Source organism: Drosophila yakuba, chromosome 2L (genome assembly GCF_016746365.2).
Source record: "Drosophila yakuba strain Tai18E2 chromosome 2L, Prin_Dyak_Tai18E2_2.1, whole genome shotgun sequence".
Classification (NCBI taxonomy): Eukaryota; Metazoa; Arthropoda; class Insecta; order Diptera; family Drosophilidae; genus Drosophila; species Drosophila yakuba.
In genome coordinates, this window is record NC_052527.2 from 13,947,556 (window position 1) to 13,961,829 (window position 14,274).

At 43.1% G+C, this 14,274-nt stretch overlaps 1 protein-coding gene across 2 annotated transcripts; it reads left to right on the forward strand.

Annotated features, from left to right (window-relative positions):
* The first annotated feature begins 787 nt into the window (after positions 1-787).
* LOC26534713 (flocculation protein FLO11) lies at positions 788-2,865 on the forward strand. 2 transcript variants are annotated; one of them, XM_015199055.2, is made up of 2 exons: positions 788-1,201; positions 1,325-2,865. In XM_015199055.2, exons 1-2 carry the CDS (start codon positions 891-893, stop codon positions 2,019-2,021), a joined length of 1,008 nt encoding a protein of 335 aa, XP_015054541.1. In that variant the 5' UTR covers positions 788-890; the 3' UTR covers positions 2,022-2,865. The 2 variants fall into 2 exon arrangements, with proteins under 2 accessions (XP_015054541.1, XP_015054542.1); XM_015199056.2 differs by having other exon boundaries at positions 788-2,865.
* The last annotated feature ends 11,409 nt before the right edge of the window (positions 2,866-14,274 follow it).

The following is a 14,274-nucleotide window of genomic DNA, read 5'->3' on the forward strand; positions in this document are numbered from 1 at the left end:
CTACCTAATAGTAGCGTAAGTAAAATATATTTTTCAACATGTATTCCATAAAAGGCTGCATCTAAATATTAAAAAAAACCTATAAGGTGTGGTATGAGATTTAAGACTGAAAGACCCCTACTTCCCTGACCGCAACTGTTCAACCCACACACCATGGGGCACCATAAACATGACGTACTTATGTGGCTGCCAATGTTTATGCACCCAAAATGTGGGCATAAAAACTGCCACTTTGGTTTCCGATGCTCCACTCCGCATTCCTGATGTTCGGTTTTGCATTGTGCTGCGTCTGTTTGTGTTTTGCCTTGTGTCCTGTCAACTTGAACAAAACAGGAGACAAAGCGGCGTCGTTTTGTTTTGCACACACTGTGCCCGAATATACGCAGATTCCCGACAGAATCGACGCCCAGCGGGATTCCTGACCAGAGACCACATGTTGACAATACGGCCTTCCCTGGCAAGGATCCTTGTGGAACAGGTGTGAAGAGATCGGCATGTGGGTGCAGCCGGCGCAACAACTGTCCCCGCATTAATTTTGAATATTATTTTGGCAGATTTGAACCTTATAAATGAATTTTGCATCGCATTGTTTGCGCATCTTTCGACAAATCGTTTCCGTTTTCGCTGCGTCATTTTCGCATTATTAATTATTAAAAAAATTACAATGAACTGTATTGACTATACCTGAATATATTATAAGAAATATGTATGTTCTTAGGTATGCAAATAGTAATAGAAAATACTTTAGCACTTTGCACCAACAGAACGTAGGCTTCGAAAAAGACGTAGATACTGGTTTCTATCACAATTTAGAACAAACCCTAATTTTGAGTGACTACAACTTTTCCAAAAGCTAGACTTTCTATAATTTCTAATTTTATACTCAGATAATGGATTTAAAAACTGGCAATAACAGTGTACCATTGGTCGAAGATGATAGCACAGAAAACAAAGGCCATGGCGACCAGTTTGATATTGTACCGAAGAAAAGCTCTCGTGTAAGTAGATCGAGAAAAATCATACCCAGATCGCGGGATGAATCGGCCACCACATCGAGAAGGCCCAGATCACGGATTCCCCACAATCAATTGCATTCTATTCCAAGGAAATACATATCCCCAAAAAAGGTGGATCTTCAGATCTGTTCCGCAGTCAAAGATAACATCAAAGAGAACGTTATAGTTCCATCTCCGGATGAGAAATCTATATCCGAAAGCGGCACTGCTCCTCCTCCAAATGGGAAAACTATATCCGAAGGAGCCACTGCTTCACTTCCTAATGGGAAAACCATATCGGAAGGAGCCACTGCTCCTCTGAATGAGAAATCTATATCCGAAAGCGGCACTGCTCCTCCTCCAAATGGGAAAACTATATCCGAAGGAGCCACTGCTTCACTTCCTAATGGGAAAACCATATCCGAAGGAGCCACTGCTCCACTTCCTAATGGGAAAACCATATCCGAAGGAGCCACTGCTCCTCTGAATGAGAAATCTATATCCAAAAGCGGCACTGCTCCTCCTCCTAATGGGGAAACTATATCCGATAGCATCTCTGCTCCTCCTCCGAAGAAGGAAACTATATTTAAAGGCGTTACAGCTCCACCTCCAAATGGAAAAACTATATCCGATTGCATCTCTGCTCCTCCTCCCAAAGAGAAAACCATATCCGAAAGCGGTACTGCTCCATCTTCGAATAACAAAACTATATCTAAAAGCAGTAATGCTCCACCTCCGAATGGAAAACCTATATCAGAGAGCAAGGAAAAGTTTCAACAGGAAGCGGACGCTGATACAGTATATTTCAAGGGCCTCGCACTGAAGAAGTTAAGGAGGTCCAGAAGACAAAAGCCAAAAAGCCGTTTCTTTTTGATGCTAGATGTTGGGGATCGATTTGTTACTCGCACGTCCAGTTCCTTTTTGGTGACCATGAGTATATTCCTTATGTTCCTTGTGATTTGGGGACTTGACTTTGAAGAACCAATCCTAAGGATTAAAGAGGCGGTGGGCGATCACATTCAATGATCGTTCCCGTTCTCGATAGTATTTTATATGAGTTCGTTGTGCATCGAAATTTCCAAATTTACAATTTTTCTTTGTTGCAAAAGGAGTCAAAATTATAATGTTGAATCACATCGCATTTGGCAAGCCGTGTGGCATTGTTCAATCCATTTTCGAAGCCATAACAAATGACACTTTTAATCATTGCATATTAACGGACTAAGCCCTGACCGATACCCGCACTTTGTGCCACTGATTTATGGCCCAGACAGCGACATCCAACCAAAAATAACCCATTAACTAAATCCGCATTTAATAAATGCCAGCCAGCGGCAGCCAGAAAGGTAACAAAAGGGTTAAGACTGCCGAGGGATCCGCCAAGTTGGCAGTTACAAGTTCCAAAGTTCCAAGTTACAAGACCGGCAAATTAATCACGCTGACGACTGCGACTTGGTTGATGATATTGGTCGACTGATGCTGACATTGAGGAGCTGCCAGCCGCACCAGCCATCAGTTAGCCAAGTATCCCCATCCCCAATCCACATCTACATCCCCGTCCCCATCCCAGTGGATACTGTGCCCAAGCATCCAAGTATCCCACTGTGCCGGGGGCATCAATCTGCGGTCGAGTCTCAACTTTCGGGCACCGTGACATGTGTGGAATGCAGCCAGAAATCGGAATCAGAAGCGTTGACATGACAACTCGAGATGAGGGGTTCGCGATAAGGACAACAACTTTCTATGGCACGAGCATGGAAAACCTTTTTGGGCTTAAAGCATTGCTTAACAATTTTTCCAGTTTGAACTTTACACTAAAAAATGCATTCATGGCGAAAAAACTGATAATAAATATAATTACTGAATGGTACATGTGTTGTTTGTATATGCCCATTATTATTTCAGAAAGTCTAGTCCATGAACTAATACCAGCAATCATAGCTTCAGGCACATAGTACCTGTGAGTAGCTGCTAATTTCTCGCAGTGCATCCCCACATCCAATCTTCGGTCACGCAGTCAGCACCGAACTCAACTTTGACTTGTTTTCACGCCATTGTGATCATGTTGGTGACTCGTGCGCTTAATTTCAACAATTTGTTTGGCATTCGGCTATGAAGTGCAATGAGTTTCTAACTTGGCTTCAAAATCGAAACCCGAAAATCGAACCCCGATTGAGCTGAGGTCGCTGTCATTGATTGATTGGCCATCGGCAATGGCGTTTCGAAAGAGCTTTTCACTCAACTCTTGTTAGCCGTAATGGATCGCGAGGCATTACGTAAATTCGTTTCTTGGTAAATGATGCTGACAAGGCATTTGATTAACACGATTAATTGCTGATAAAAATGTCTGACAGTTTGTTTTCTCCCGATGGAAATTTATTGCCCACTACTGGAAATACGTAGGCAACTTCAAAATAGCACAGTAAATAAACCTAATTAATTGATTTCTATAATGCTAGGATACCTTGTGTTTTAACACAAGCTAAAATATATTTTTAATGTATTTTTAAAGCACACCCCATGCAAATTTCAATTAGTAGATAATTGCCCATGTATCTGTTATCTACTGTAGTATTTAAAATTTAATTGAAAAATCTGATACTCCACTGGCTGCCAACGTGCCCACTCTCCTTCAATTTATTATGAAAAATGCATTTCTCATCGCGGCTTCCGCATAAATTCATCAGCTGCAGTCGTCCACTGTCATTTGTCCAAGCTCCGCCTGGCGCCATTGGAGCTGCCCCACCACCACCACCAACACCAGAACCACCTCCAAAACCATCAGCAGCCACCCATTAGTGACTACTGTACGGTGGGCATCCCGTGGCGGCGACCACCCAGGACTGGACTCGGCATCGGGAGTGGAGTACAGTGCAGTGGATTGCTGGAGAGATTCAAACGGTGGCAGCCAGCAGGCAGCAGCTGTCAACTGTCGCACACGACTTGTCCTTGTCAGTCAATGGATTGGCATCCTCGTGGTGGGGAACTTTTGGGCCCAGGACCCGGGGCTTTGAGCATTTTCTATATTAAACTTTCACATTTTTTGACATACGGCCGGGTGCAGTTGGTATGCAAATTGCCACAGCCGCTGGAACGGGCGAAATATTTGTGACAGGCAACTTCTTCTACGAAAGGGAAAAGCTGAGATTATGATCAGCTAAAGGGTGCAGTATTAAAGTGTACAGTTTTTTGCCATTCATAGCACAAGTTAAATTTCTGATATTTATGTATGGAGATTACAGGTAATAACATCTAAAATAAGAATCTTTAGATACTTTTTTAAATAGGTTCCAATTTTAGTTTCAATACTCAACTATTGTATTAAAGGAAAATCACCTACAAAACACCATTTCACCTCTCACATCTGTAACCCTGAGAAGCGTAGAAAATCCAAAATAATTTCATGCAAACCAAAACGAATATTTTTCCATGTACTTTCGACAGCTCGGATAATTTCATATTTGTTAAAAAACAAAGGGCGCAGAGCAGATACCCAGATATACGAAATGCACAAGAAGATTCCGAGTGAAAAGCGAGCCAAAACCGATCTTCCGCTTAACGTGAACAGTCACAGATACTTATACTTTAAGATACATGCACACACAATCCGAGAGATACTGGCGCACACATGTGGCATCGTTTTACATGAGATGCGTGCACTGCTTGTGAAACGTAAAAATTGGGCAGAAAGCGTGCTTAATTGCGAGGAAAGTTCCACCGGGAAATTAGATGAACTCAGGCCCCGGAGAAGCGGACCAAATTGCCGGGGAAATGACACAGACCACGCCCCCTTTCGAAGACGAAGGCAAGTGCAGGAAGGCGTGAAGTAAAAAAGTGTGAAAAACCACACACACACTGTATCGATCATCCATCCATCAGGGGTTTTTTGTGCCCTATGGTAATCCCATTTCAGGGATATCACAAATGGAGCTGGGTAATTTTAGTAAAATTAATTGCATATCCGCTGGTAAAGGGAATGTTCTCAGACTTTGCGCTTCACTGGCTGTAAGAACAAGTAAGCTGATACCAATTCTTGTGGGTTTATCTCTTTAAAGCAAAGAATAAGCATTGCATATACTCCCTAAATATGTATTGTATATGTTCTTCAATAGATCTTAGTCATTGTTAGTATTAAATCCATTTAGCAGAAATATTAAGTTAAGCAGTAACTGCTTGTGTTTAAAACTGGGAAAATAAGCAGCCATTTTCCTGGCCAGCTCTTTGTAGCTCCAAGTGGGCGTAGCCTCGGCTCCATCTCCGCATGTATTCCAACCTCATTGGCACTGATTCGTTCAGCTCGCCAAAAGCTAAATGCCGAAAAAAAAATGCCCACAAATTGTAATCTTCGCTGGCAACTCGTTTTGGGCCTGAGTCGCGCTGAAGAAACTGGTTTGCAGTCTTCGGGTGGCTTCTTCTGCCTCGTTTGGCATCAGCATCAGCAGCTCTTTAGCGCTCGTTCCCAAAACCAAAGTGTTGGACCAGACCACCAGACCACCACCCCTGAAAACAAAAAAGAAGAAAACCAGATCGGTGTGTGTACTTGTCATGTATAGAAGTGGCTTTGTGGCCCCAACTTGGCGGCTCCTCTTGAGTGGATCTCTTTGTGGCTCTGCCCACTTTCGAGGCCGGTTTGCAGCCGAGTGGTTGTCGCGGTTGTCGATGTGGAGGTGGTTTGTTCGAGTGGGTCGAACCTCGCAAAGAGTCGCCACAAATTGGCGATGATCCACCGACGGGTTTCTACCACGCAAAAGTGAGCCAGCCAATTGCCAAGCTGAGACACACAATAGGTAGCATTTATACTCCTACATTATATTAAAATAAACTAAGTAAATATGTTAATCTGTTAGTTCAATAAAAGTCAAACAAAAGCATCTTAAACTTTATAAGTTCATCTTAAGTAAGTTAACGTATATGAAAGAGCACTAATCCGCGGCTAAACAGGTTTAGATGCATCTATAGTGAGCATTCAAATTCACCGCGCTTCCATGGGATCAAAAGTTTATCCAAATTGACACTCACAACCTGTAATTTGCCATGTAAAATCGATAATCATTCGCAGCATTTTGTGCACCGCCCACATGGCAGTCTTAATTTGGGCGTGCCGCGTTCGTGGGGCTGTAAAATTGTAAACAAAATGATTTGCCATAAAATTATCATAATACCGCTCGAAATGCGCCAACAACATGTTGTCAACGGCTTGCAGCTTCGAAGCGCCAAAAAGCACAACAAACAAATCCGGCATCGAATTCGGCCATTTGGCAATGTGGCCATTTGGCCGCTGGCGTTGTGAGTCGTCTCGCTGCCATCAAAAGTGTCCATAAATTCTGGCCCACACACCATTGAACTTTTGGCAGAGGACCCACCCATTCCCAAACTGCCGAAAATCAAACTCCAATTTGTTGGCGTAATTATGAGCGAACAGCAGCGGGCAAGAGATCAAGACGAGCTGGAAAATTTACATGCAAATCGGATTTCGTGGGGCTTTTCAGTTGCTGCGTCGCGCTGACAGAAGACGAAAAAATGCGCAACACATCGACGGGCTTGAAGTGCTTGCCGCATGCAACATCAAAGTGGAAATTAAATGCGCGGTAATTTGGCAAAAGGCTCAAAGGATGCCGGCCATGGAATCGAAGGCCGGGAAGCTGCCTTTGCCAAGTTGCCGCCAAACGTGTACAGGTTTTGTTCCTCTTTCAGCCAGCAAATTTTGTGATTACTGATTGAAGTGAGGAGCTGAGAAACTGTGGCTCCAAGGTCCAAGGTCTGCACAGCAAAAAAAGTTTGGCAAATTGCAAGAGTTGATAAATTATCAACTTGCTAATAAACACACTCAGCAAGAAATGGAAATAGAAAACTATATTTTTAAATTGCAATTATAAAATCACCACATATTTCTATTAAATATTATATAAAGAGACTATTCTTTTCAGTGTGCGAAACAACTTTGCTCCGCAAATCTTCATTTTCGAATTTAAATTACGCCCCGAGTAATTTGCATTCGTACAACAACTTTGATAACTCTGTTTTGCACATCAGCGGGTTGGAAACTAGCAACTGTCGGTTAAACAGAATAAGAACTATTTATTAAGACCTATTTAGCCAGCTTTTATTTTCGTTTCTATGCGATATAGAATGCCAAGTCGCCGTGTTTTCAGCAGATGGCATGCGTTGAGAAGCCAAAGCCCAGAGCCCCAGGATCGTGTGCTTTTAATTACCCACATCAATAGTGGAATGTGGCCAAATGCGAACGAGCAGTTGGCATGCAACATGTGCATTTCACCAATAAAAGCGCTAATACATAACTTTTGTGCAATGCATTGCAGCCCAGCGGCGAATCAAGTCAACTGCCATGCCGTGCACTCGTAATCTACAGTGGGCCCTCCCTTCGGAGGCTGTCACATTTGCTGCCCACTCCAAGTGCTCCACCACTGCTGATCCTCTGGAGGGAGGGGCTGATCCTCGAAGCGGCAATAGACTCCCCGAGGTGTGAAGCCTTCTTGTCATTTGCCGTAAGTGAGCAGCTGGAATGCCCGCTAAGTGGACGGCCTCATTTGCATAGTAGTTCGAGATTCATAGTTGGGAAAATTCCAAATCGTATTGCTTTCTCATTTAGTTCGGTTCATAGAAAGTGCTTTGAAGTTTATTTAGCGCATGGTGTGGATTTGCTTAATCGCCTAACAGCGACATGTGCTGAACTAGTTTGCTGGGCATGCAATCTAAATGCAATTTAAATGCAAATTAATATATATATGGGATTAATTAAGTAATGCATTTTTACAAGCATTTTTATTTCTACTTTTAAACTATATTTATTTCATATTGCACTACTCTACTGCTATTGTAACCACTTCAAACTTTACTATTCAGCGCTAAAGCCTAAGTAATTAGTGGGCTATGAATGGCATCTTACCACGGTGCCGCTGCCCCACGAAGTAATCAGGAATGCCTCGAACTGTTTGGGCCAGAACAGATCAGAAACAGGTAAGTTTGTGGCAAGGGTATAGCTAAGAAGGGGAAAGAGGCAAAATGCGATGGTGAGGCAAGTCCTGTTGCGATTTGCAACATTTTTATGATGATTTAGCATTCGCCCGCGGAGACAGCGCAGTGACTGCAACTGCAACTGCTGCAGTTGCTCCTGCACATGCCGTTGCCGTTGCTGCCGGGGATGCCCCCTATATAGTATAAACATATATAGTATAGCCATAAAATCGTGTGACATATCCGCAATTTTTCAAGCTGCCCGCGCCTGCGTTCAAGTGTCGAAGTCGCTCACCCGCTGTGAGCTGCCCAGCTCCAAGGTGCCCAAGTTGCCGGTCAGAATCGCCAGCCCTTCGTATCCAAAGTGGACGGCATTCGCTGGAAAAGTGTCAAAGCAATTTGTTCAGGGAGCCGCGAATTTGTGTGGGCGTTATTTCGCGGAATCCGCTGGCAGAGAAACGCCCCCGAAAAACTAAAACTGGCGACGACAAATGCTTTCAATAGTCGCTCGCTCGGTCGACGGGCGATTGTTTTTCGCGCGCGATAACCATCGACGCCATCTGATTTCCATTACTGGCTAACACACACTCTCGAATTGGCAGTGGCCATTGGCAACTAATTGCCGGCGATAATGCCGCCAGATTGAGCTCGCTTATTGGCAAACTGCTGACAAATTATTTATGATACACATTTTGGTAGCCCGCTTCTTTTTTTTCGGGGCTAGACAAATTACCATATTTAGTCTGGCACTGCGAGCGCGATAATGAATTATGTTTATAGTGTCTGGCGCTTAATTATTGTGTGCCACGATTCGCTGATTTTAACGGCCTTCACAACAGGTGACCTTTGGAATGCAAGTGATTGAACTATTAATAAAATTTATATAATATTATAGTTTTGGTTTTTTTTAATTGATGAGGAAGTCCACCCGCGATAATGGCGGATATCCGGCGAAGGAGCACCACTCCATCGAGGACCTTGATGTGGGAGTTCGCCCAGCTGCACTGGATGCCCAGGGCCTGAGTCAACTGGCGATTCCTTTTGTTCTATGCCGTCAACGCTAAACACTCACGTCAGCCAATAAATCCACTTCAGTGCGCCAATCGAGGGATCTCACTCTCGGGTGTTCTGCTTTTCATGCTTTTCGCGCTGCTTCCAAGGGGGGCAAGGGTTAGGAGGGGGCAGGGCACGAGGATCGGGGGGTGGTGGTTATCAAGGATGAGGTGGAGGAGCAGCGGGCCAAAGCCGGTTTCCCTTTAGGTGTCAAAAGCAATAAAACGCCGGCCTGTAATCAACGCGATCCTAAATAGGTGTACAAATTACACCAAAGTCCTTAATTATAGCGAAACCGCCAGCGTCCAAGCTTCATTCTTACACTGGCAGAAAAAACTTTATTGGTACAAAACCAATATTATATATATTATATAAACTTTGTATGTTAAGATAACATTGTTGCCATATATTATATAAACTTTGTATGTTAAGATAACATTGTTGCCACACATAATTTGTAGAATTCAAGTAGTTTACCATCACATTTCTCCGAGTGTACCGCCGTTCTTGGCTAAGTCTCAACTCCCAGCCAAAGTTTAACCACAAAACGCCATCGTGATGGTCTTGGCCCTGTCGCTAGCTGTTTACTCTCGGTTCTCACTCCTCGAATCTTCTCGTTCCTGACTTGTGATTCCTGGCCCTGAGTTTTGTGTTCTACGTTCTGGATGCCTTGATGCTCTCGTAGTAGGCCCGCAACTATTAAGAATTTGGCACGGTGCTGCTGCTGCTGTGGCATATAACTTACACCCAGATCGATCAGTGCAATTGGTGTAAATGTACTTGGCCACGGCCAAGAAATGCAAACGGGCAAAGGGGGCCAAAGTCGGAGGGCTAGCACTTGGCGCTCTCGTAGTTGGCCCGGTTGGTCTCTTTTGGCCATGCCGCACGTTCGTGCTGCGAAAATTACATTTGATCGATTTGATCGGCGCTACGAGATCAAAGGAAATGAAAGACGGCGACGAGAACGCCGACGCGGATGCCGGTGCGGATGTGTTGCGGATTTATTGCGGATGCGAAGTGAACTGACGATCGTTGATCGTTTATTTTTTTGTGCAGTTTGTTATGCCCAAGATGGCAAAGTATTTCAGCATTATCATATTTATTGCTAATAGAAGGCAGCTAAAGGCTTTCAATATCACACGGAATTGGGAATCACTTTTAATTGAATACATTCAAATGGAATCCTTTAAAATACGTAGCATATGGAAAATGCTAAGCTTTCCTCGATTGCACTTATTTTTCTCCACCACTTTGAAGTGCCACAGCGAGGCACCTATCTGCGTTGCAACATCTAGAATGGCTGGCCATTTGCGATGTAACTTATGGCCAACATCAGTGGCACAATTAAAATCATTTAGAGGCCAATTAAATTTCGTTAGCAGCATTAAAAGCCCGGGTCACATGAGAACCATTTCGCAATCGCTGGCCAGATAAAGAAGGAGCATGGTTGTCACTGACAATTAAAAGCACCGAAAATGCCCGTTGAATGCAACCAGAGACAATCAGAGAGTTCGAGTTTCGGCCTTTCGTCCTGCCACATCGCCATTCACCCCCCATTTCCCAACCCCCGCTCCCTTTTGGTTTTTCTAGCCCACGAGTGCGAGTGCGTGCATTTGGCCAAAAGTGCGTGCTGTTGGGCGATTTGGCTCAAATTGGCCCGGCCAGATTCAGATTGTGTGTGTGGCAGCTGGGGTCGCCATTAGAGGCGCTGAGCGATGAGCATGGGAATTTCAATTAGACGAAGTGCCCAGGGAGAAATCTTTCCCACAACTTGCCAATTATTTTCTGTGATTTTCTGCCATGGCTGCTGCTGCTCCTGCCTTTTTGCTCATCTTTAAAGTCACTTTAAAAAATATATTCATAAAATTCGGGGGCAGTAAGCAAAATGTTGTAATGATCCTAAAGTTATATATATTTTACATATATGAAAAAGCTTCTTATTTAACTCATTCATTCAAAATGTCCGTTTATTTGTTTATTTTCGAAGACACTCAATGTTTTTGCAGTGCATGAAGTGAGCTTGCGGTTGCCAAATAAAATAAATTCACAAAAATTACACATCGGCATCCGTGTGCCGCCTACGTGGTCAGTTATTTAATTTGTATTTTTTTCTTTTGCTGCAACCATCTTTGGCTACTGACGACGGCTAGGTGGCATTCAATTTTCTACAAATTTGCCACTCTTTCACCCGCGAGTCGCAGTGCAACTTTCACAGCTTCTTCGGTAGAGAGACCGACCATTATTGGGTAGCCGTGCACGGGGTATCTGCATTTCGTACGCCTCCAAATCGAATCATTTGCGCATAAGTTATGGTCACACAGTTGCCTATTTTTGTGCCCCTGGTCCCACTCCGCCGCGTTTTGTGTGTCGTGCGTGCTGAATTTCCCTCGCTTACCGTTACCAAGTGGAAATGGACACGGCTCGTTGGCATTTCGCCCGGCTACCTATCTTTCGGGCCACGAATTAACTTCACTCCATGCCCATGCCCATGCCCAAGACCCAGAGGCCGATCTTGTCCGTAACTTCGAACTGGAACCCTGATCCCTGGGTAGCTAAGCAAATTTCACACTACAGCTGCGGTACAATAAAACGCAAAGATTATAGTAGATAATTTGAAGGAATAACTACTTCTTTATGTATGTTTATATCGCAAAAAGTAAATTATCAAAAAAATTACTTTTTTTCAGTATGGCGGCACAAAAACAGTCAAAATAATACGCATTGACAAGTTACCACCGACTCTTTTGAGCAGCTGACGACGAAAACGAACTATTCCTAATATTTTTTGGATGATCATTAAAAATTGACAAAAATTTGTAAAATTAAAATTTTGTACTTTTGAATGCAAATTGATTGGGAATTTCGAGACGAGTTTAACATTTTATTTTCGCTGCATTATTTTCAATTTTTTGGCCAAAAATGACACGTGTCCGTGTCAAGGGGTTACAACATTAAAATTTGTTACAAATTGGTTAATTAAAATTTTCTTCAATTGGAATGCCAATTGATAGGAAATTTAGAGACGAGTTCAACGAGGTATAACATTCCACTTTTGCAGCATTATTTCCCTTTTTATAGCCAATTTACTTTTGAAGAACATGGATATTTCGTTTAGGTGTCAGGTCGAGAGTTCATTACAACGTATATTTCTTTATGTATTTTGCAACATTGTTGTATATTTCTCTGCTAAAAAGAAAGCTCTCTCTCTCTCTAAATATGCTAATTAATTAAAACCAACACAATCGCATCTGACGTTGCCATTTTATTTGGCATCATCGCCGCTGGCATTCGTCATATCCGCATCATCATCATCCCTGTCAAAGTGCCATCAGCATTAACCCAAATGAGTGCAGATTTCGAGTATTAACAGTGAGCCGAGCTACGCCCCAGTTCCACTTGCGAATTAATAACCTTTCACCTGAGTTTTAATTTAAATTCTCCGCAACTTATCCGCCATGGAACCGGGACCTCCCATCCGGGACCTTCGTCAATGGGAAGTCGGACCACCAGTTTTTGGCTGACATTTTAAATTTTGCAAATGTCAAAAGACGCTGCTCATTTGTCTTCAAATCCAACCCAACTGCCCGCCGTGAGTTGCGCTTTTTAACACTTTTCACTTAGCCGTAAGTCCGCGAGTCCGCGATCCTCCGCTGGATGGATGGATGAGTGGCCAGGGGGCCAGAGCCACCAAAAGAAGTGCCGTCCCAGGCACTTGATGACCGGGTCGAAAGCCATCTGACCCAACTGGCCACGCTTGGAAGCTCCTTTCGAGCCACGCAGCCACGCCGAGCTCACTTTCCAGCCGTTGTTAAATAATTTCACAGTCTATCAATTAGCGTGGCGATCGCGTCAGCAGGATCACAGCGCACAGTGGTATAAAGAAAAGTTACTAAAATATATATGTATATAGATATACTGAATGATCTCAGATTAGAAAAAGTAGACTATGTCAAGTTAAAATGTTATAGCATTTAAATTGAAAATTACATTTTGATTGCTCGCCAGTTGATGAGGTTTTCAAATTTCACACCACTGTGCGTGTGGTTGTGGTCCATTTTTCATAATGCTGCAAGTTTCTTTTGGCCACGGGCTGAGCCAAAGCTGTCCAATGCCGACTTGGCCAGTTAGTGGAGTCGGAGTCGAAGCTGGAGCTTGGAATCTGGACATGGATACGCTATCCGAGCAGGGGGATCTTGGCGAGCTCCTATGACCTAAGGGGCTGGCAAAAGGTGGTCTCGCTGATTGTTTACGTCTGCGCTACTCATAAAATTTCAATTAATCTGCGTGTCACTGCACTGCCAAGCCAACACTCACCCGAATCTCTCTACATTTCTGGGATGTGGCCAAATGGCAGGTACACTTCAAAAAAATTGGGACAAATATATTGAAGTCTATATAAAACGTTTAAGATAAAAGATTTTTAATGTTAAGAAATTGTTTCCATGTCTCATAATTATTAAAGTAGCTAACTATAGTAGTAACTAAGCAGATGGTTTACCATTCAAAATTCCTTTTCACAGTGTGCGCGTATTTAATTAAATACAAGACACATTTCTGGGCGCTGTGTTGGCCTGTATTAATAATAAGCCTTCAGTTTCCTCTTGCTTAGCAGATTATAATCTACGAATCTTCGGGTATGCCTGGCAGGCAGTCAGAAACTCGCACACGAATTAATCTTCTTCAAATTAGCATCTTGATTAGCCAATGAAATGTGTAACCCAGGCCGGCGATCGGGCGTTCGCTATAAAAATCAACAGAGAAACACAGCGATGATCATTGATCATTTTCGTGTTGGTTTTTCTGTGACTCCCATTCCGAAAACGAATACGAATCCGTTCGCATGGCTCTGCTGTTGATGTGATTACAATAATTAATCTTGCCCGAGATTATTGTTTCTCCCAGCCAGCTAACCAGCAGCAAATTCAAAATAACAGGGAGAGAAATATAGGTGTCTCTATTTTGGATATGGCCAAATAATTATTTATAAACCAATTACTTATAAAGTAGTAGTTTATGTGCTGCTAGTTGTTCAATACCATTTAAAGATGTGTCTTTTGTAGAATGTTTAGATGTTAAATGTTGGGAAATGTCTAAATTGTTACCTATGTATCATTTCGGGAGAAACTACATCTTTTACATGGAAAATTAGCAATTTTTCTTCGGAAATTCTCCCTGTGCACTCGAAGAGTTGGCGTTCGAATCTCTGCCATTTCCCCAAGGCGCCAGCTACGGGCCTGGCGTCAAATTAAGT